We start from the raw sequence: 24,000 nt of genomic DNA on the forward strand, positions 1-24,000 counted from the left end.
TTAGCACCAAAATGTTACAATTAACCGCCATGAAGAGAAAACACATGTTAAGAGTTGAAGTTGTAAAACAAAAACACGGAAAACTCCCAGATCGGACTACGTCTCTGGTAGAGACCTGTCAATCAGCGTGTAGCCCCGCCCTAAAGCATCCCCTGCTTTATGGTCTGTGTGACTCTAAATGGACCATAATGTACTAAATGAACATCATGCTGTATTGAAGAAGACTTGAAACTAGAGATTGAGACCATAAACTCATGTTTACAATGTTTACTGAGGTAATAAATCAAGAGAGAAGTAGAGTCATTTTCTCATAGACTTCTATACAACCAGAGGAGTCGCCCCCTGGTGGACACTAGAGAGAATGCAGGTGTGTCCCATCAACATGAAGCTTCCGTTCATTAATGTTCTCTCTGTGTCGTTGTCCTTCTCTCTCTGCAGAGTCCTACCAGTTTCCAGGTTTTCAGGGTTTGCTTCAGGACAACGACACGCTGCGTCTGGGTCTGGACTTCCAGAGGTTGTTACGCATCAACCACATGTTGTACATCGCTGCCAGGTCAGCCGACACACACACACACACACACACACACACACACACACCATTTAGATGTTCAACGATAAAACGGAAAGAAATCCACTGGAGACACAGAAACTCACCAAAACAATGGTTTCTGTGTGATCTTTGAACGTTAGTCGGCCTTTGAGAGCAGCAACACGTTATCTTCTGTTCTGTTAATTGTGCAGATTGAAGGAAATATTTACAAATATCATCATTAATGAACTAAATTACTTTCTGTCTTTCTTCTTGTGGATATTCGTGTGTTTGACGTCCTCTCAAGTCGCTTGAAATCCACAATCAGGGCTTCATCATCAATGTACTTTTAAGTTTTTCTACTTAAAAAGTATCTGGATCTGTGTTCTTATGCTTTGTGGTATTATCTATTCTGTCTGGTTATATCTGATCTGCTCTGTTGCTTGTAACTGCTTGTTTTAAGATGAATTCTGGGAAAATATTAAATGACTAACTTCATAAGACGTAGATTAATTTTGTTAAAGACACGGACAGACGTGATAAAGGCTGATTTTGACACAAACAAGCTCATCAAAATGTATAACGTATAAACAGCACATTTATTGTAATGCATGAATGAATGTAAGAGGTGTGACTCAGCATGATGAGCGCTGACTCGGTGCTTTCAACTCCTCAGGGATCACGTGTTTGCATTGAACCTGACGACGGCTTCAGAGGCGTTCGTCCCTCGGCTGGTGAGTCAAATTATACGATAAACACTTTTATTTGTAGCTTCTTTGAAAACACAAATGTTTTTGCACCCAGACAGTCAGACGAGGTACAGAATCCGCCGCTCGAGGTGGTCGACCTCTGAACCGCGGAGGGACACGGTTCTATCCACAGACGATTACTTCCATTCCAGCTCTGCATTTATGAGATTTCACCGTAATAACAGCTGCAGACGAGACACTTGAACTGTGAAGTCATGCTTGAAACAATGGCTCGTTGATTTCAGACAGAACAGAGAAAAGAAAAGGCTTTCATGACTAATGAGTGAGACAAAGTAATCTCAGCTAAACAATAAAGATCAGGACAGAGCGCTGATATCATCCAGGGCTGAATGTTTTAGGACGTATCCTGTAACTTCAGGCCTGTGAAGTGATGCTGGATAAATAAGCTGAACAGCAAGATTGTGGTCAGCGGCAGCGCTGAGTCTCTGCCTCACTCTCCTACATATCGCGGAAAGACAAGTTAGCTAGCTAACTAGCAGCATCTGGCTAGCTATTTCCAACATACAGCAAGCTAACATTAGTGGACAGCTGGCTAGTTAGCTAGCTTGTTGATTTCACCATGCTTTAATGCTACACTGGTTACAGAAAATGAGCTGAACAGCTGCAGCACTGGGTCTGATGGTCCCTCCGCCTCCCTGTCGCTCTGGAGAAGGAAAAGTTAGCTAGCTAACTAGCCAGTCAGCTAGCTAGCTTGCTAGCCTGCTAATTCCACCATGCTTTAATGCTACATTGGTTACAGAAAATAAGCAAGCTTGTGGTCAGCGGTCTAACGGCACCTCCGCCTCATTCCCTGCTGCTCCGGAGAAAGACAAGCTAGCTAGCCAACTAGCCAGCCATCCGTCTCCAGAGCTGCTTCTAGTCTCTTCCTGGCGAGCTGCGACAACACTGACGTGTGTTGACACCATAACAAGTGACAGCCGTCGCCATTTTTCTTTTGTACTTGTCAAACAACCACGGAAACCACTTCAATATCCGTTGTACTCTGGTTCTACTTCTATGTCACCGTCTCTTTCCCGTCACACTAGGATTGAGTTTCTAGCTTCTTTTAGAAAACATCACACAGACTCTGAGCTGCTGCTCTGCTCTGTGATTTCTGTCTCACGTTAGAATCTTTCCCTCAAAGCGTCGAGACCGGCATCAAACCTGACGGCTGACAAACGCAGAGAAGCATTTCTTCTTCTTGTTTTCCTTACTCAGTGAATATCAGAGCGGCAGAACAAAACTACAGCAGCTCGTAACACAAAGGACGCGCTTCCCTTTGATCTGCACACCTCCTCCTCATCAAAGAGGAGAGGTTACAGGGTGCCCCCCCCCCCCGACCGTAATGGGCCTCCCGGTGCATTGTGGGACGGCCCACAGCAGCTCTTTGATGTGAGATGTTAGTCTCGTTATCAGTGATCCGACCTTTCAGTCCTCCTCTCTGTATGTTTGTCTTTAAAGGAAAGTGTTAAATGTTTTATTTTATGAACTCGTGTTGTCCTCACGTCTGACATCTTCACCTGTTCAACGTCCACAACGACACATTTTTGTCATTTTTGTTCCGCTATTATGTCTCTCAGGTGGAAATAATCTGTTCTCGATGGAGCTTTTTACACATTATGTTCCATAATAATAGATAATCTTCCTGCATATCAGAGGGAACGATATCAGCCAACGCCACATTCTGTTCATGTGGGATGGAGAGTAAAAAATGGGAAATATTGCCATGTTTATGACTCACGACGGTTATAAAACGACAGTGTTTGTTGTGTGAGGGTTAAAAAATACTGTGCATTTACATTAAACTTAAACTATTAAACTATTGAGGTTTTTTGAATGTTGGTCGTGATATTTTTTTTTATGTCATCACTTTAAAAAGATGGAAAGATAAGAGTTCTTGTAATTGTAGATACATAAATGTAATTTATACGTCCATGTTGGGAGTGATGTATTGGTCGGCTCAGATTCAATAACTCCTCACTGGCTCACCTGAGTGTTTCTGAGTCCTACTCCTCACCTGAGTGTTTCTGAGTCCTACTCCTCACCTGAGTGTTTCTGAGTCCTACTCCTCACCTGAGTGTTTCTGAGTCCTACTCCTCACCTGAGTGTTTCTGAGTCCTACTCCTCACCTGAGTGTTTCTGAGTCCTACTCCTCACCTGAGTGTTTCTGAGTCCTACTCCTCACCTGAGTGTTTCTGAGTCCTACTCCTCACCTGAGTGTTTCTGAGTCCTACTCCTCACCTGAGTGTTTGCATTCAGTTCTCATCAACAAACATCTTCCTGTTTCAGAAGCTGACGTGGCGATCCAAAGACGTCAGCAAGTGTACGGTCAGAGGGAAGAACAGCGTGAGTTTCTGTTTCATTACCTCAGAACCTCCTCTTCTTCTGTGGTTTTCTCACTTTCATTTATTTGTGTTCATGGACGGATGCAGAATTAAATACGTAGATAAAATCAGACACGTTTTGTTAGTTCTAACCTGCAGAAACTATTTTAGGAAAATGTTTCATCGCTGACGGACTTGATAAATAATCAGCTATGATGCTTAATTTCTTAAAGTTCAGTGACACAAAGATAAAATTAGAAAGCCTCTGTTTGCTTCTGTAAAACGAACATATTGAAGACTTGTCCTTGTAAAGATACGATGTTTGTGTCACGATGAATGAGGGTCGTCACACTCTGGTGTTGGTGTTTCTAGGACGAGTGCTACAACTACGTCAAAGTTCTGGTGCCACGAAACGACGAGACGCTGTTCGCCTGCGGCACCAACGCCTTCAACCCCACCTGCCGAAACTACAAGGTAAACGGGCTTTCTGCATGTTCTCAGCCGTTGATGAAGACTTCTTTTCCAGCTTCATGTCCATCGTTTTAATGTATTTTAAGACCTGATCAGAGCAGGAAATACTTCAATCACACTGGAGAGGACTGTGCTTTCAAAATAAAAGTAGCGGGTCTGTCCAGATGTTTCATAACTTTAGCGTTCAAACATACCAATATTTCACCAGTCAGTGAATTATATTGAATTCATTCTACCACTGGAAGTGTTTACGGTTCTCTTTACGAGATTCAGAAGTAAATGTGTGTTTGAGGGATTGCCTCCACTCAGCTCTCAACATGGCGGCTAGCAGCTAGCAGCTAACAAACAACAGCAGCAGTGTTTACAGCTGTAACGTAGCGGAGACAGTTAGCTAACCAGTGCAGCACTAACACAGCGTATCCTCACACAACAGTTCCTGTGATACAAAAAACGTACTCTTTTTTTGTGCGTTTTTTCAGCAACACGTTTAAATCTCCGCTCAGTCTTTTCAAAATAAAATGCAGTGTTCACACTAAACAAAAACAAAACGACTTGGTTGGGTTTGAGGAAAAGATTTTATTTTGGGTTAAAATCAGGACAGAAGTGTTCAATGTTCAGTGCTGAGGTTACTTCTCGTTCGGTCTCCTGGAGGAAAGTCTGATTATACTTCCTTGTGTGTGGTTACATGGAATAAACAGATGATTGAGCATTATTTCCTGTTGTATGTCACAAAGCTCAGAGAAGCTCTGATAACACTCATTCTTTACTCTATATCTTTACATAGATGATGTAGTTTATTATGGTATTAATGCTCAATACCGTAAATAAAACCTTTAACTACCAACTTACTGCTTTATAATTATTTTAAAAACAAATGAATTAGCTTCAGTTTAAATGTAACCTTCCCTGCACAGTAGAGAGAGTGTGTGTGTGTGTGTGTGTACTTTAACCGGCCCTATATTTCGCTCAGCTGTTGAATTTCCGTCACAAACGGCGGCTTAATGAGCAGAGAGGCGACGAGGTGACTTTTATTGTGGCGGGGCTCCTTCAGCTCCTAATTGAAAGTGTCAGGCAGCTCGAGACGCCTCGTCAGGACCAAACACAACACCTTCACAAAAAGCCACAATCTCAGGTGTCAATCCAGAGTCGTGTCCCCCCCCCCCCCACCTTTTTTTTTTTTTTCACCTTGCCGTGGTGCCGTGGGTTTGATTGACAGGCGTTGACCCCGTTTAGCAGCAGCTTCCTGTGCTTCGAAACCTCCGGCGGCGGGAAGAAAACCCAAGTTTACCTGCAGACGAGGAGCTCTGCTTCCTGTTCTATTTGGATCAAAAAGGAGAGAAGCAGCACTCGGGAAAACTGAGCTGTTCTCATTGTATTGATTGATGGCAGAAAATAAAACTCGGCTTGTAAAGAACAGGAAGTCTTTCACTGGATGCAGCTCCACAGATAATCAGCGATGAAGCTCTAAACATATATTCTACTGTGATCGATGATCGATATGATTGGAAGTGTTTTTTAATCAAACGTTAAATCTTTACTTGAAAGAATGCTTCAGTCATGTTTCTATATCAAGATCATTATTATTCATCTGCACTGTAAAGAAATAGTGATTAACATATATGTCAACACTAAATATTAGAGACATTCATTCCACCAGTCTAAACATATAGAACATATATAAACAGTTATAATGGTAATACATACGGTAAGTGGAGATAACTGTATTATTTAAAGTGATTTCAGAGCGAAGCACTAAAGTTTAAATGTCCAGAGTGTTATGTGGTAGTGTAGTTAGTGGACCCAAACAGCAGGTTTACTCCAGCCAAGACTTTATTTAAATGTGCAGGAGGAGTCACAGAAAGAACAAACAAAAAACAAAGACTAACTGTCCAGCAAATTAAAGTCACTCCTATCATCTCCACCGGAGTCGGGAGGGAAGCTCGACCGCACTCAAAACTGAAGGAACAGAAAACAAACAGGTAACGATCTTCACTGAATCGGTGTTCAGCCTTACGTGACCAGACTGGTAACCGGACGGACTGACGACGCGCCGGTGAAACGCCGAGGTATTTAAGTCAGCCAGCGGCGATCACTGGAATGAGCCACAGCTGAGCCTGAGGAGAGAGGCGTGAAGTGGGCGGAACACGGGGGTGGAAACTGTAGGCTGACACAAAAACAAAACAAAAGCACATGGCCCACAATAACAAAACAGACAGGAGGAAAAACAGAGGAGCACAAACTAGGAGCAGACAGGGATCCTAACACAGAGAGTCTGAAACATGTCCTGAGGTTTCATGTCTTTATTCTGAGATTCTCTTCAGGATAGTGACGTTTAAACACAAGCCTTCCATCTCTGTAGTATCTTATATATACTGTATGTTGATCATAATGTTGCTCTGTGTAGTTAATGAAATTACATATTTACAGTTCATTACAATGAACTTGACAAAAATCATGAATTATTTTTAATATTTGTATCTATTTGTTAAAACAAGAGTGACTGAATTCTATATGAAAACATAAACAATGCACTGATCCGTCTTCACGTGTGTCCGTCAATCATTGCTTGTGCTGCTCTCACCAGTATGCTAACGGTTAGCCTAGCCGCCATGCTGTAGAGCTCCAGGAGGATCAGTGCTTCCGTCATAAAGTACCCAGGAATGAAAACGCTGGAAACACTGACATAGAATATGTTAATGAGTCCGGTGACATGTCGTCGTGGAGTTTTAAAATGTTTTGGTGGATTTTAGGAGACAGAACAGTATTTTGAACCTGCTGAGGAGCTGTCCACGGTGCTGAAAGGAAAATCACTTACGATGAACACTTGAAACGATGAAAGTAAACTCTGGGGTGTTGTTTTATTCTCTTTACTTTCATGGTTTTCTTATTTTTAACAAAAAGAGCCAAAACTCTGAGAACGAGGAAGAACTTTGGTAGATAATAATGAGAATAAATCTGAAACAAACATATCGCTGAGCTTGTTATTCATGAATAAGCACATATATACGTGTGGTCCTCTTAAAGAGACGCTGCTCTCACTCTGTTACTTCATGTGGCTGAGAGTCTCTGCTGAACACTGACTGACACCAGAAGAGTTTACGTACATTCCGTCTAGTACTGCGTGACGTGTACTTTTACTACTTCGCGGTACGTGTGTCTCCTCTCAGATGACGTCTCTGGAGCAGGTGGGGGAGGAGCTGGTGGGTCAGGCTCGGTGTCCCTTTGAGTCCGGTCAGTCCAACGTCGGACTGTTCGCTGGTGAGTCATCAAACACTCGTTCATCTCGTCTCTCTGTGTGATGTATTCACAACCTCCATCTCCACGTGTGTAGTCAGGGAAGTATTCAAGTCCTCTACTGCAGTAAAAGTATTAATACCACACGATGAGAGTACTCTACCACAAGGAAAAGTCCTATTCAGAACTGTACAAAGTAAAAGTATGTGAGTAATAGTAGTAGTTACAGTAAAAGTATTCATTGCTCAGTAAAATGTTTTACTGTTATATCTGATGTTTCTGCTGCAGTAATGTGTGTGTTTCATTGTAATTAGTTACTTTAATCTGCATCAATGCATCTTATTCTATGACATCATCAGATGATACTGTGAGAAGGAACATAAGAAGTATAACATGTACCTCTGAGATAAAGTACAGTAAGAAGTACAATATGTACCTCTGAGATGTAGTACAGTAAGAAGTACAACATGTACCTCTGAGATGTAGAGGAGTACTTAAGTACTTGAGTAAATGTACTTAGTTACATACTTCCTGTATACAGTAATGATAAGTGAAGTACAGTAGAACTGTGAATACGTCTCTTGACATTAAAGTGTCCGTGTTGCTGTTTGTCAGGAGGAGATTTCTACTCGGCCACCATGACGGACTTCCTGGCCAGCGACGCCGTCCTCTACAGGAGTCTGGGAGACGGTCGGCCCGTCCTCAGGACCGTCAAGTACGACTCCAAGTGGCTCAGAGGTCGGTCACAGAGGTCACACTAAAGAAAGAGTCTGAAGCCTTTAGAGCCTTTAGAGCCTTTAGAGCTGGCTTCAATAGTCTCCATCAGAAACATCCGTCTTCACATCTCGACAGCAGACAATGAATCAAATGTATGTGTGATGGTCTGTAATAAACCTGAGGGATCATTGGAGGCAGGTGGTCTACATCCTGTTAACATGCAGTCCTTCATATTGCTGTTAATCCAACACGGCCATGTTTACTCTCAGAGGGGTTAGAACGGCATGCTGGGAAATGAAGAAGTCGGTAACTGTGAAGTGAATAATATGATTATAGGAGACGATAGCAGACGTGTTGAACTTCTTCTTCTCCTTCTTTTTGTTGTTCTCCTTCTTCATCTTCTTCTTCTTCATCACCTCCTCTTCTCTGCAGAGCCTCACTTCCTGCACGCCATCGACTACGGTAACTACGTCTACTTCTTCCTCAGTGAGATCGCAGTGGAGTACACCGCCCTGGGAAAGGTGTGTGTGTGTGTGTGTGTGTGTGTGTGTGTGTGTGTGTGTGTGTGTGTGTGTGTATGAAGTAAACTCTGCTCTGATTGGCTGTGATGAATTGTTTTAGTAATAAGTAGATGTTTCATTAGAGACGTTCAGGCATGAAGTCATAAACTTGATCCTGTGAGGAGCTGCTGCACCTGTTGACTCCTGATCCTTCAACCAGAGCTGTGTTCATAACAACACAACCTCAGACTGAGCTGTCTCACTGTGACCCTCTCTGCCGTCCTCAGGTTCAACATATCGGTCTCTGGACCAGACTAAGAGACTCCAGATAGCAGACTAAGAGTAAACCCGTCTCTCTCTCTCCAGGTGGTGTTCTCTCGAGTCGCCCGGGTCTGTAAGAATGATAACGGAGGTTCACCCAGAGTTCTGGAGAGGTACTGGACGTCCTTCCTTAAGGTGAGGAAGGAAATGACAAAGGACATGGACGAGGTGTCTCCTGGTGTCCTCTGGTGTCCACACTTATAACTCGGTGTGTGTGTGTGTGTGTGTGTGTGTTCAGGCCCGTCTCAACTGCTCTGTCTCCGGAGACTCCTTCTTCTACTTCGACATCCTCCAGTCTCTCACCAACGTGCTGCAGATCAACCAGAGACCTGCTGTGGTCGGCGTCTTCACCACTCAGGCCAACAGGTACGCATCAGGGTCCGTCTGTCTGTCCCACTGTCCCTGTGAGGACCTGTCTCAGTCCCAGACCTGAGGAGGGAGGGCACCTTTAGAGAGTGAGGACACTTTTTAAGTGAAGACATTTTGGGGAAAGTGAGAATATTTTTGAAATATGAGGACATTTTATAGAATGTGAGGACATTTTGAAAAGTGAAGACATTTCTTTTGAAGTGAAGACATATGTTTGAAAGTAGGACAGTGAGTCTGGTCCTCACTCCTACAAAGGACGGCTTGATAGAACGGTTCCTGACTCTCTCTGCAGCATCCCCGGCTCGGCCGTCTGTGCGTTCTACATGGACAACATCGAGAAGGTCTTCAACGGGAAGTTCAAGGAGCAGCGGACCAGCGACTCGTCCTGGACTCCAGTTCCTGACGAGCAGGTTCCCAGACCCAGGTGAGACCATCTGAATCCAGGACTACTTTAAGCCCAGCAGCATTTCAACGAGAGCATTTTATATTTTTAAGTTTTTTCCCTCCAGACCCGGTTCTTGTGCAGGTGACGGTCCGGCTGCAGAATTCACGTCGTCGGTTCAGTTCCCCGACGAGACGCTGACGTTTATCAAGTCCTATCCTCTGATGGACGAAGCGGTTCCCTCTGTCAACGACCGGCCCTGCTTCACCAGGACCTCCAGCAGGTAATGAAGCCGTCCCGTAGCTGGACCACTGGGATAACGTGGATTACTGGGATGTGGGACTCGTTGAATAAGGCAGCTTGGTCCGGTTCCACGGCGCTCCACGTAGCCCAAGTTATGGCGGGAGAAAAGAAAGGGAAGTGGGGTCACGTTCATCTAGAGAGAGAATCAAACCAACCCGTCTGTCTGTCTGCGAGCTAGGAGCTAGCTGTCTAGCTGTCACTACATTGGTGGTTTTTGATTTTATCGTAGTATCATTTTGTAATATTTCATGGTTCAACATGAAGTGGAGCCGACCTGCTCTTCTCACACAGGCAGCTGCTTCAACAACATCAGCGTCATTTAGATAAAACTGATCTACGTATTGGAATCTAAATGGTGAATTTATTGCCTTTAAAAATTAATGAATCTTAAATAAAAACAAAGCTAAACTAAGTAACTAAGTAATTCGCAGTCGCCATCTTGGATTACGGACGTCGCCATGTTGTTGGTTTTTGCAACCAGTGAACAGGAAGTGACCATATCTGGACTGAGGAGGAGTGATGTAGAGACGCCGTATACGTCTCTGGTAGAGACCTGTCAATCACCGTGTAGCCCCGCCCTAAAGCATCCCCTGCTTTATGGTCTGTTTGACTCTAAATGGACCATAATGTACTAAATGAACATCATGCTGTGTTGAAGAAGACTTGAAACTAGAGATTGAGACCATAAACTCATGTTTACAATGTTTACTGAGGTAATAAATCAAGAGAGAAGTAGAGTCATTTTCTCATAGACTTCTATACAACCAGAGGAGTCGCCCCCTGGTGGACACTAGAGAGAATGCAGCTTTAACTCATGAAGCTTTGACTTCACTATTCAGAAGCGGAGGTTTCCACCTGGTCTCAACATATTTTGAGTTTGAGGACACGTTCAGGAGAGCAAAGAGAAAGAGGAGCGTTCTTTTACTTGTTACTACTCGTCTGACTTGTGTAGGCTGATGAGATCAGCTTGTGACAGAAGAGTTCTTCTTCCTGTCGTCTCTGTGATGGATCACTGTGTTTGTGGCTCTGCTTCTCACTTACGAGATGCAACAGCCAAAGAAATCGAGCTTCGAGACCATCATCAAATGTCAGCGGGCCGTTGAGTCGTCACCGACCGTGATGGGAACGTTTAACACATCTTTCATTCTCTCAGTCAGCAGCAGCCAGCGGTCTTTAATCCAATCAGATAACAGGAACAGATGACAGAAAGAGATCCGACTTGTCGAGAGGAGAGCGCAGAACGAGATCCGAGGCGAGTTTCAAAGTTACAGTCAGCGAATCTACCGTCCTGGACCTGATAATCAGCTCTGATTGGTCGTTTCCTCCGTCTCTGAAATAAACCAGAGCTTTGAGTTCTGCAGGTTTCAGATGAGTTTCTGATGGATCCGGACCACCAGACCGGAAACCAGACATTTGAATGAGCCGGTCCTCTCACTCTGTTATATACATACAGGGGCTGAGAGCGCGTCCTACACTTCCCAGCATGCCCTTCATACACTGACGACATGAGAAACAACGCCCTGAAGCTGCTTTGATGTTTTACTCCTTGTGAGTCCGATGAGACATCGAGCTGCTCTGCTCTGAATGAGGAGGGAGGGGGAATGATTTAGTTCATCGTCATTCAGAATCAATAGTATCGTTTCTACCACATCTACCCGCATCTAAACAGGAAGTCAGTGGTAAAGTAGTAAAGCCCGCCTCTTGCTCGATTTGATTGGCTGCCTGTGACATTGACGAGCGGTGCAACTCCACAAGAGGTGAAAACATTTGACCTGTTATGAGCGTCTTAAACCCGTCTGATCGGGACTCATGATCAATGTTCTCCTCAGGTTTGGTTCCCTGTAGGTTTAATTATGAGAGTCGTGTCTCTCGGAGTGTTGGCTCTGACAGCCGTGTGGTGTCCTTCTGTCTACACGCTTTAAACAGATAGAGCAGGTTTACTGTCGAGGTTAATGTGGCTCATAAAGAGGCGGATGATTTTCATTACTACACATTCTGCCAAATCTCCTCTGCAGGTTTGAAAGATTTACAGATTTGATAGTTTCCTCACAGATTCACCGAGCGCCTTGTTTTTAACTGGCAGGTCCAAGCTGACCCAGATCGTGGTAGACGTGTCCGCCGGCCCCTTCAAGGACCGGACGGTGATGTTCCTGGGCTCGGACGAAGGCCGGGTCCTGAAGGTTTTGGCCACCACGCATCCCAACGACAGCTTCGGATCCAAACTGCTGGAGGACATCGACGTCTACAACCCGTCCAAGTAAGACCTGAGGGGGAAAGTTCTGGTCCTGGTCCTCCATGCTGAAGACTAGCGCTGCTGCTAAACCATCTAACGTCTGTGTGCAGGTGTAACGTTCAGGGTCAGGAGGACAGGAGGGTCCTGGCTTTGGAGCTGGATAAGGACCATCACGCCTTGTTCGTGGCCTTCACCAGCTGCGTCATCAGGGTGCCGCTGAGCCGCTGCACGCGACACGGAGCCTGTAGAAGGTAAGAAACCACATCCTCCTCCTCCTGGTTCTCCTCTTCAATCACTTAAACTCTCTGTTGATCAGAAGAACAGCTGGAGTTTTCTGAAATGTAGCGGACCAGAATTCAGCAGAAAGACTTCCTGATTCCTGAAAACATACAAAAAAAAGAAGAAAAAAAATCCAAATGGTTATGTTCACGAATAAACGGAGCTTGATTTAGCAACATAATCGATCCTGTTGAAGCTGTGTGTGTGTGTGTGTGTGTGTGTGTGTGTGTGTGTGTGTGTGTGTGTGTGTGTGTGTGTGTGTGTGTGTGTGTGTGTGTGTGTGTGTGTGTGTGTGTGTGTGTGTGTGTGTGTGTGTGTGTGTGTGTGTGTGTGTGTGTGTGTGTGTGTCGGGGGAAACAGGAAGGCCGAGTCTGAACGGTTAAATATGAGATTTTAAAAAAAGACAGAAAAGATCTCACTGCCCAAATTAGAACACATTCATCACACACACACACACACACACACACACACACGCACACATACACACACACGCACACATACACACACACACACACACACACACACACACACATACACACATACACACACACACACAGTGACTGATCAGACTCATTTTAATTACTGAGGAGGAATGAACACCAGCTGCAGAGAGACTTCCACCAGTGTGGAGAAAAGAGCTGCTGAGAAGATGGACTCAAGGTGGACTGGGAGACTTGAGGACTATGAGACTTGAGGACTGGGAGACTTGGCTTACATGAGGGCTCCATCTCTTAAGTGAAAACATTCAGGTCTAAGTTTAGTTCAACAACGTCTCGAGTAGCTTCAGACTCCTCGTGGACTTGTCTTGAAGGACTTGAGACTTGATTAAAATGTCGTTGTCTTCATGGCCTTCAGACTCTGACAGTTTAAATTGTCCCCATTCCTTCTCTTTGTTTGAGTTCTCTCTCTAGTTTCTTTTCTTCGTTTGACTCTCTTTAACTTTCAGCCTCATTCACTCTTCTTCTGTTTCCTCTGTTCATTCCTCCCGTCTCTGCCTCTCCCTCTTCTTCTGTTTTAAACAACTATAACTATCTGCAGTCAAACATTTCAGATGAAGAGAACAACACGAAAAACAGACAAAGTTTACCTTTTATCACAGTTGAAAACAATTTCATAACTTAGATCAAGTAGATCAAGTAGATCATGTCGATCATGTAGACCATGTAGATCAAGTAGATCATGTAGATCATGTAGACCATGTAGATCAAGTAGATCATGTAGATCATGTAGACCAAGTAGATCAAGTAGATCATGTAGATCATGTACATTAAACAAATCCCTCCACAACTTCTCCCTCTGCATTGATGGCACCACTGTTCCTGCTTCCACACATGTCCGTGACCTTGGGATCATTTTCGATCAAACTCTCTCCTATTAACGACACATCACTCACATCAGAAAAACCGCCTTCTTCCATCTCAAAAACATCGCCCGACTCCGCCCCTCCCTCTCCTCCGCAGCCGCTGAAACACTCATCCTCGCCTTCATCACCTCTCGACTGGACTACTGCAACAGCATCCTGTACGGCTCACCCACCAAAATCATCAATAAACTACAATACATCCAGAACTCAGCTGCCCGTCTGCTCTCCCACTCCCGCACCAGAGACCACATCACCCCAGTCCTTCAAAACCTCCACTGGCTCCCCATACAGCAAAGAATCCAGTTCAAGATTCTCCTCATCACATACAAAGCCCTCCACAACCCCTTCATACCTTTCAGACCTCCTGCACCGCCACACTCCCAACCGCAACCTCATATCCGCCGACGCCAACCTCCTTACCCCCCCTACTCTGTCCAAGCATCGGACCTGGGGGGACAGGGCCTTCTCCATTGCTGCCCCCTCCATCTGGAACTCCCTGCCCCAACACCTCAGACATTCTCCGTCACTCGCCACTTTCAAAACTGCACTTAAACCTCACCTATTCAAATCTGCTTTTAACCTCTAGTCAGTTATGTATGTTTTCTTTCTCTTCGTGTTTATTTTTTCTTACTGTTATGTTGTAGATTTTGTTTTTATTATAAATGCTTTTATTGTTTCTGTTTTTACCATGTAAAGTGTCTTTGAGTGCCTTTTAAAGCGCTATATAAATAAAATGTATTATTATTATTATTATTATCATCATGTAGATCAAGTAGATCATGTAGATCAATAGATCCAGATAAACTACCCCCTCCTCTCTCTCCTCAGAGCCTGCCTGGCCTCTCGTGACCCATACTGCATCTGGCTGCGGACCGGGAGTTGTGCCAACATGGCGCCAGGTTTCAAGTACGTGTCACTTCCTCTTTCTCTCCCTCCCTGTCTCTCTCGCTCTCTCTCTCTCTCTCTCTCTGCTTCCTCTCGGCCGTCATCAATCTGACGGCTCGGCTCGTATATCTGAGGGACGTAAATCCACGGCGGCTTTTCACACTGGTGAAAGGACGGAGGAGGGAACGTAAATCTTCTCTTTTCTTTCTGACAGCATCGTGTTCACTAACGGAACACTTTGTTAGCAGCACGCCGACATGTCACGGTGACACGGCAGCATCGCACAACGATCCGACTCTTCACTGTCACATCCTGAGAGCTCTGTGATACACGTTTAGATCAACATTTAGGTAAATGGAAGAACTGGATCTATGCTAAATCAGGACCTCGCTTCATTTAATCGAAATAAAGCTTCGATATAGTTTCACTTTGACTTTGGATGAAGAGAAAACCTGATGGATGACACGAATAGAGGCAGAGCTGAACCCAACGCCATTATTTCATATTCAAATGTACGTCGTTATATTTGATGACGTCATCACCCTGAAAAACCCCCTCCATTCTTTATTAAATCCACTTTGAATGCTTCCAAACTGGCCATTTCATGCAGATACATAATATGATCTGTGATAGCATCACTATGGGTCTGTCAATGTAGTTCATGGTGCTGTTAGGTTGATGCTAACGCTAACGCTAACACAGCATGTGATGTGGGAGAGCACGGAGGCTAAACGCCATAACAAATATAGATCAAGGCACAATGGTTTGTTTTATGAATTTTGGAAATATGTACATGTAACTTTATTCAAAAACATTTTGACTTTTCGATCACACGAGTCTGAGTCAACCCTACAGCCACCACTGGGATCTACTGCTGCAAACAGTATACTAGTAATAATATCAGTGTAGCCTGACCTTTAAAGCACGTCTTTAAGCACAATGAACAGCAAAGGCAGCGCAGAGTTCAAATGTTGAACGTCATTGTTATGAATGAAGCTGCGAACTGTTGGCTCAGCTCTAAAAACAGGAATCAAAGCTCTACTTTCTACCCAGAAACGCTGCGATGTCGAGTTCTCCTGTTGGTCCACAGCTCCACTCAGCACGCCACCCAACACACAGGTTGAGTCACTAAACACGCTGCAACATCAGAGAGGAAGTGAGTCATGTTGCCCCTCGCTGCTCTATAAACAATCCTATATATAAATATATATATATATAAATATATATATATATTTATATATAGTGTCAACATGAAGCACACAGGAAGGGTCCTGGTGTTTACAGGCTCAGGAGGGATGAACCTTCACTGTATGTGATTATAAGACAGTCAGCTGCTCACTTAGTCTCAGAGACGCTGAGTTCATGTCTTACCTACTGCTGACGAGGACTCCATGACGCCTTTAGATGGACAGTGAAACAAACTGTGTGTGTGTGTGCGTGTGTGTGTCTGTCGACCTGCAGGAGTTTATAACTGATGAAGAGGAGGCTGCAAACGCTCCACTGCTCTCCCAGGATTAAAACAACTCCTCCCCCGAGTGACAAATATGAAAATGATATCACTTCTATGTGTGTGTGTGTGTGTGTGGGGATTAACCGGTGGTTTGGCTGCAGATCGATGGTCATGAAGTGTTGTGGAGTGGGCGCCAGCTACCTGACACTCTGGAGTTATTGATTGGAGGCTGGAGCGAAGGAACACATTTGATTTCACCAGCTACTTGCTGCTGCAGCGTGTGTGTGTGTGTGTGTGTGTGTGTGTGTGTGTGTGTGTGTGCGTGCGTGTGTGTGTGCGTGTGCGTGTGCGTGTGTGTGTGTGTGTGTGTGTGTGCGTGTGTGTGTGCGTGTGTGTGTGCGTGTGTGTGTGTGTGTGTGTGCGTGTGTGTGCGCGTGTGTGTGCGTGCGTGTGTGTGTGTGTGCGTGTGTGTGTGCGTGTGTGTGCGTGTGTGTGTGTGTGTGTGTGCGTGTGTGTGCGCGTGTGTGTGCGTGCGTGTGTGTGTGTGTGCGTGTGTGTGTGTGTGTGTGCGTGTGTGTGTGTGTGCGTGCGTGCGTGTGTGCTAAAGCCTCATCTCGTCTCGGCATATTGATGGACTCACAGCATCACGGGGGATTTCATCTACCGGCTCTCGTGTCTTGAATGTAGAGTCAGACTAAACGCGTTTGGGAGTTTAGAGAACTCTGCAGGTTTGTTTTGGCTCATTAACTATAAACACACTCAGCTTTAAATGAGTGAAGTTCTTTATTATGTGTTTCTACGTGCAGCACGGGCAGCGTGACGGTAAATATTTAATGCAACAGGGAAAACAAAAAGAAATGCATTATCAATAATATATGTGATGATGTTCTTTAAGGACTTGATCCCTCGTCACCAACAACACTCAGCTTGTTTGTGACCTTGTTGTTGCTATAGTAAAGTTTGGACTCGTACTTCCTCCTTCACGTCTCTGTGCACTGCTTCCTAACATGAGCTCAGCGCTGCACAACGAGGCCAACGTTACAGCCTGCTCATTAGTGGGAGCTTGTTGCTGGGCGGGTTTGGACGCTGATAGTCTGTGATATCTTTGAAAAAAGTTGCTTCTAATTATATTTGCCTTTTTCAGCAACACGTCTTTTCAAAATAAACTTCCGTCTTCACTGGAACTACTTGGTGAGCTTCAGGAAGAGATGGTAGTTTGGGTTCAAATAACTACAGAAGTGAAGAAGTTACGAGACGAATAAATCAACGCTGACTTGGAACAAACAGTCTTTGAGGAAATACCGTTTCTGTGTCCTTTATACTTCCTGGTTCATGATTACGTGAATGACAGATTGATTGAACTGGATGTCTTTGCATTACAGTGCATTCATTATCGTAGGTATAGATGCTAGCGCTGTGTGAGTTAAAGGTGAACCTGTAGAGTTTGTGACCACCAGTAGTTTTATGGGTTTGTTTGAGTCATGGATCAAAGAAAAGAGCAAAGGCAGTGAAGAAGCAGAAGACTGAACGTAAACATGGATGTAAGAAATGCACAATTTCAAATATAACAAAAAGTAAAAATCCGACTTTGCAAATGTTTAATGAGGAAGAAGCTGAAGACAAACGGTGAGTTTTGGTGAGAAAAGCCTCGAGTTTGACGTTTTGTCCGTCGCCATCTTGGCTTTTTTGCAACCAGTGAACAGGAAGTGACCATATTAGGACTGAGGAGGTCTCTGGTAGAGACCTGTCAATCACTGTGTAGCCCTGCCCTAAAGCACACCCTGCTTTATGGTCTGTTTGACTCTGAATGGACCATAAACAGAACGTGAAAACTCCACCCGGCTACACGACGTGAACTCACCAATAACACGCAGCTCTCTGTGGAGGAGTCTGTTTAAATGGAGCTCGTCTTTTCTCTTCAAGACTTCCATCAAATGTGAACGTGATCAATGTCAGACACAAATATCCCGTCTGCAGACAGATGACTCTTCATATTCTCCGTCTGTTCGCCATGTCTCTTCACATCGATCGGAGCCTCCAGGGGGATCGGGAGTCTTTCTGTTCAAACTTCTCAGTTGGTCAAACGAGTTCAGACGAGTCCTAGTGATCAAAGACTGAACGTTTTCTTTCTTAATGCGAAGAAGAAGAAGAAGAAGAAGAAGAAGAAGAAGAAGAAGAACTCCTCAGGCTGTGAGAGTAGATTGTAGTCTGATAACAGCATGTTTTACAGCACAAATGTTAAAATCAGTTGATTCAAGCTGTGATCAGTGCACACTCTCACATGTCGTTGACCTCTGAGGGACCAGAGAGTCCGGAGCACAGTTCTGTAGAGGAAGATAACGGTATTTACTGCTCAGAGGGATTAATTAAGTCATTTGGATTTACAAACAAGAAAAAAAAGTAAAACAAAAGGGGAGGAGTCAGAATGCTGAGTTCACACCAAACAGGAAGCAAATCTTCGTCTCACGAGTTTGACAGTTTTTATTTGCATCACTCGCCCTCATATAGACACCAACAAGGATTCATCAATCATGGCCGAGATCACCACTGTTGTTGTCGTATACGTCTCTGGTAGAGACCTGTCAATCACCGTGTATCCCCGCCCTAAAGCATCCCCTGCTTTATGGTCTGTTTGACTCTAAATGGACCATAATGTACTAAATGAACATCATGCTGTATTGAAGAAGACTTGAAACTAGAGATTGAGACCATAAACTCATGTTTACAATGTTTACTGAGGTAATAAATCAAGAGAGAAGTAGAGTCATTTTCTCATAGACTTCTATACAACCAGAGGAGTCGCCCCCTGGTGGACACTAGAGAGAATGCAGCTCTAACACATGAAGCTTTGAAGAACTTTAATGAACCGGAGGTTTCCACCTGGACGAAACACACAAAGACTGAATTTAAACTAAAAAGTCAAGTGCGAGTGGTCCAGAGTAGACGATGTTTCATCTGAGAGCTCACAGGGCAAAACGTTCTGGGCTCCACAGGAGATTCTAAAAACAAACCTTCCTCCTCTTGCTTCCCTCCAAATGGAGAGTTTGAGTGAGTTCTGGTAAAATGACGGATTTGATGGAGGAGCAGAGGAACAGTTGTGTTCTGGTCCATTTCACTTACCATTTGAACCCAGACGTCTCAGTTCAGCTGGAAGCAAGACGAGAGTCTGATTTCTCCCGACTTCAGAAACAATGAAACAGGAAACAGTGAAAACTGTTCAAAAATCACACAAACCGGCACTTTTAACAGAAAGCGACGTGGACGAGCAGCCGGAGCAGAGAGGAGACGCTGTGGGGAGATTGAAGTGGACAGGATGAGCCGGCGGAGATAAAGAGAGACGAGGACGGAGAGAGAGGGAGGAGAAGACGTGATGCAAGAGGTGGAAAGGAAAGAAGAAGCAGAGCGAAGAATTAATACCAAAAAACAACAAGCAGCAGCTCACAGTGAGATATCTGTGTCAGAGAAGTAGAAGAAGGAGGAGGACAGGCGGATCAGAGCGTGTTTGGATGCTGTGGAGGTGATTTATTCTTTCATTTACTCTCAGTCACTTCTGACTTCAAGCTTCAGTGGATGCACAGACTTTAACAGCTAGCAGAGTTATCGCTTTATTGGCTTTCGTGCTCTTCTCTCTCTTCTGGTTATCAGAATGTCCGCCCACTAAACGCATTTATTTACCCGTAATCTGCCTTCACCAGTAGGTTGTAGACGTTGAGAAGCTGCTCGTTCAGCAAAAGATACAGAAAGTTTATCTGGATCTGGATCTGGATCTGTTTCTAGTCCATGACTGGAGCACACTGAGCCACTAAGCGTCTCCGGGTTACATCATTGGCTTTAATGCACATCATTATAATGGTTATGATCTCTGAGGCTGATGGGAGGGCAGTCACAGCTCTGCAGTGAAGAGGAGGAAAGTTGGACCAAAGTTTGGTGATTATGCTCGATTAGCGTCAGTGAAGTCTGAGCAGTCCCTGGTCCTGGATCTGATGATCTGCCTCTGTCAACATCAAACCCTCAGACACAACACAGTATTTGTTATCTAGACTAGGATTTTAAATACAGACTGCATGACTCAGCAGATTATTTAACACGTTTCAAACCAGACCAGAACCAGAAGGTCTCTGGTCTCTAGAAACACGTCAGTATGACTACAGACCAGAACCAGAAGGTCTCTGGTCCCTAGAACACGTCAGTATGAATACAGACCAGAACCAGAAGGTCTCTGGTCCCTAGAACACGTCAGTATGACTACAGACCAGAACCAGAAGGTCTCTGGTCCCTAGAACACGTCAGTATGAATACAGACCAGAACCAGAAGGTCTCTGGTCTCTAGAAACACGTCAGTATGAATACAGACCAGAACCAGAAGGTCTCTGGTCCCTAGAACACGTCAGTATGAATACAGACCAGAACCAGAAGGTCTCTGGTCCCTAGAACACGTCAGTATGACTACAGACCAGAACCAGAAGGTCTCTGGTCCCTAGAACACGTCAGTATGAATACAGACCAGAACCAGAAGGTCTCTGGTCTCTAGAAACACGTCAGTATGAATACAGACCAGAACCAGAAGGTCTCTGGTCCCTAGAACACATCAGTATGACTACAGACCAGAACCAGAAGGTCTCTGGTCCCTAGAACACGTCAGTATGAATACAGACCAGAACCAGAAGGTCTCTGGTCTCTAGAAACACGTCAGTATGAATACAGACCAGAACCAGAAGGTCTCTGGTCCCTAGAACACGTCAGTATGACTACAGACCAGAACAGTTCTTAAGGAGTGTGACGATCACTCCGTGTAGGAACTTTTTAACACTCAGACGTGAGATCATAATTAATCATAAATCACACAAACTCTAGACTTGCTCGTTAAACACAAACATCATTTTCATATGTTGCGTTTGAACAGACGACTGACGCTTTCTGTTTTGACTCCTGAGTGATTATCTGTTCAACACTTTCACACACCAGCACACCTTTAGTGATCTGTTCATCTCTCCGGCTCATTATAACAGCTTTCATTCCTCCATCATCTTCCCTCTTTAATAACTTCAGCACATCTCACCTGTGGGGCGTTCAGCACCTGCTGCCGTCTCATTGGTCCTCGGTGGGTAGAGTTTATGACTGCTGACGGTGCAGGAATACATCTCTGCTGTCAGGTTTAGAGGCTGGTAACGGCCGCCGAGGTCGTGCTTCACTCCTCCGCAGCTCGCTATTAAACACAGACCTGCTCATTATTTGATGAGAAAGAGGCAATAATCTGAACACTGAACCTTCCTTATGTTTAAAGTCACGGTTATGATTTCCTGTTATATAGAAATAACATTCAACACCAAAACATGTGCTGTGAATGGGGGGGGGTCAGTGTTAAAGCTGCATTCTCTCTAGTGACCACCAGGGGGCGACTCCTCTGGTTGTATAGAAGTCTATGAGAAAATGACTCTACTTCTCTCTTGATTTATTACCTCAGTAAACATTGTAAACATGAGTTTATGGTCTCAATCTCTAGTTTCAAGTATTCTTCAATACAGCATGATGTTCATTTAGTACATTATGGTCCATTTAGAGTCAAACAGACCATAAAGCAGGGGATGCTTTAGGGCGGGGCTACTGTGATTGACAGGTCTCTACCAGAGACGTATACGCCGTCTCTACGTCGCTCCTCCTCAGTCCGAGTCTGAGTCAAGTCTCAGGTCTGTTGAGAAGAATCCAAAATCCAGTTTCAAGTATTTTAGAGCAAGTTGAAAATTCAAGTTTTCAAACTTTTAGTGCAATAACAAAAACAAAGTCTCAAGTCTTTCAGAGGAAGTTTCAAGGACTCTTCATGTTCTCCATTAACCAGAGAGCTGAGATCACACCTAATGAAGTGTTGCATCCTGGGAGCGCACAGAACCTGTAAACGTTCCCTCTTTTGACTGAAGGTTTCTGCGGCCATTTATAAATCCTAATTACATTTCACAGCCTCTGAAAGCTGCGAACAGCTCTCACTGTGGAGCTCCCAACGTCGAGAACATTGAAAACACAATTCAGCAGCAGCGGCGCTTCATAACTTGGCTGTATTTTATAACCGCCGGAGTCTATTTCCATCCCCTCCTCTGATTCGCTGCGCCGCGAGATGAACGAGGCGTTTAGGTGCCCGAGAGGTTTCGGGATTTATGGCGGCTCGCTGGTAGCAACGACCTCCTCCCGGTTCTCCTCGCTCACAGCTCAGCCCACGCTGGTGGAAATGTAGCTCCAGAGACGGTGATGGAGGACGAGTGATAAGGGAGATAAATATTGAGCGAGGGGGCGGAGGAGTTAGCAAATAAGTGAGGTGGAGGGAAGTAAATATAGAGCGAGTGAGGAGAGGAAAGCATAATGAGTTCATGTGAATGTGTGGAGTTCATTAAGAATGATGGGAATGTTCTGTTGATCTCTTATCACGTTATGTGATCTGCCTTCATAGCGGTAGAGTTATGATGCAGAGTATGACAGAAATACGCTGGTTATGTTTCGACGATCAGAACAGAAGTCACGTGTGATGATGTGACCGCTCTGCTGAGCGTCACAAACAGTCTGACTCTTTGTATGATCAGAAGTTCATCTGTTCAGTTCACTAAAGAGGAGCTGCAGCATTAATCTATCTGATGGCAGTCATGTGGGAGTCAGCGTGTTGACCAGTAGCTGTTGGAGCTCAGCTCAATGCTCCCACGATGCATCTTTCAGGGGAATTAATCGGGCGCCGTCTTGGAACGTGGTGCAGACTAGTTCTGTTCAAACCTAATCTGACCCAGGAAGTTACTGGGTCAGATTCATGGAGAGCCACAGCGTCTCTCACTGGAGGGAGTTAGTAAGGAGGGAGGAAGACAGAATAATGTACAGAGAGAGTAATATAAAGGAGAATGTGATGAATAAAGATGGACAACAAAGTGAGTCCACGTCTAAGAGCCAGAAGACTGAAGAACAGAAACCAGAACGAGTCAATAACGTATGAAAGTCATCTGAAGACTCATTTAGTCACTTCTTCAGAAACCACAACAAGAAGTTTGAATGAATGTTTCCTCGCTCTCTCCATCACTCAGCTGGTAGATGTGTTGGTGGTAAACAGAGCTGGAGACGGTCTCAGCATGATCAGACTGATGGATGCGTGTCCCAGCTCAGCACTCTGACAAACACAGAGCCTCCAAAGTCTCTTTGTTTCTACTGGGAGAATATGCGTCCGCCTCCAGAAGCATCAGGCTGCCTGTTGATGGTCTGTGACTGTAAGCCGGTTCACTGGAGCGCCGCCAGATGTTTGTTATTCACAGAACGCCAGCGTTGTTCTGAAAGTCAATAACAAACTGAGTTATGTTCCGATGCTTCACGGTGGAGCTGTTGTCGGCCGACTTCGGCCCGCTGCCCGTTCTTAAATGGAAAGAATCATTTTTAAAGATGTAGAATATGAACTGAGCATATTTCTAATGAATCGCACTCTTATGTACGTTCAACATGTCGACTTCACTGAGTGAATTCTTTAACCTCTTGGTATAGAGATCTATCTTTTACCGTTCTACATCTTTATAATAGACATGTTTACATTTACATCATAAGTTAATGAAGAGAAAACTATATTTCTGTCTCTTTTTACTTGTTTACAGATTTACACAGAACATCAGAATATTTCAAATGAGCACCGCTGCCATGCGCTGTATGAGAATGTTCAACTATTGAATTCATCTTAATGAGATTTAAGAGCAGCAGATACAGAACTACGTTCAGCTGTTTAGTGTTGATGCACAGCTACTCTGATAGATTATGAATCTACTCAACATTCACTATTGTTTGACTCAGTCAAGTGTTCTGTACATGAAGCACATTTAAAAAGCATTTGGCATTTTCAGTTTAATTTAATACATTTTCTTCAGTGTTGGTAAATGTC

The 24,000-nt window shown here is 44.4% G+C and overlaps 1 protein-coding gene across 1 annotated transcript in view; it reads left to right on the forward strand.

The window, feature by feature from the left end:
• Nucleotides 1–24,000, forward strand: part of LOC142939156 (semaphorin-6C-like) — a 41,023-nt gene that overhangs the window by 453 nt on the left and 16,570 nt on the right. The window contains exons 2-15 of the mRNA XM_076082367.1: nt 439–553; nt 1,206–1,263; nt 3,568–3,624; nt 3,975–4,076; nt 7,241–7,331; nt 7,923–8,045; nt 8,457–8,545; nt 8,891–8,980; nt 9,084–9,211; nt 9,507–9,638; nt 9,724–9,879; nt 11,983–12,156; nt 12,243–12,383; nt 14,603–14,680. Coding sequence (XP_075938482.1) covers nt 439–553; nt 1,206–1,263; nt 3,568–3,624; nt 3,975–4,076; nt 7,241–7,331; nt 7,923–8,045; nt 8,457–8,545; nt 8,891–8,980; nt 9,084–9,211; nt 9,507–9,638; nt 9,724–9,879; nt 11,983–12,156; nt 12,243–12,383; nt 14,603–14,680 — 1,534 coding nt within the window. The remainder of the gene's footprint in view (nt 1–438; nt 554–1,205; nt 1,264–3,567; nt 3,625–3,974; nt 4,077–7,240; nt 7,332–7,922; nt 8,046–8,456; nt 8,546–8,890; nt 8,981–9,083; nt 9,212–9,506; nt 9,639–9,723; nt 9,880–11,982; nt 12,157–12,242; nt 12,384–14,602; nt 14,681–24,000) is intronic.

The sequence above is a fragment of the Anarhichas minor genome, unplaced genomic scaffold, assembly GCF_050575085.1.
Source record: "Anarhichas minor isolate MPS153535 unplaced genomic scaffold, ASM5057508v1 ptg000094l, whole genome shotgun sequence".
In the NCBI taxonomy this organism is placed as follows: domain Eukaryota; kingdom Metazoa; phylum Chordata; class Actinopteri; order Perciformes; family Anarhichadidae; genus Anarhichas; species Anarhichas minor.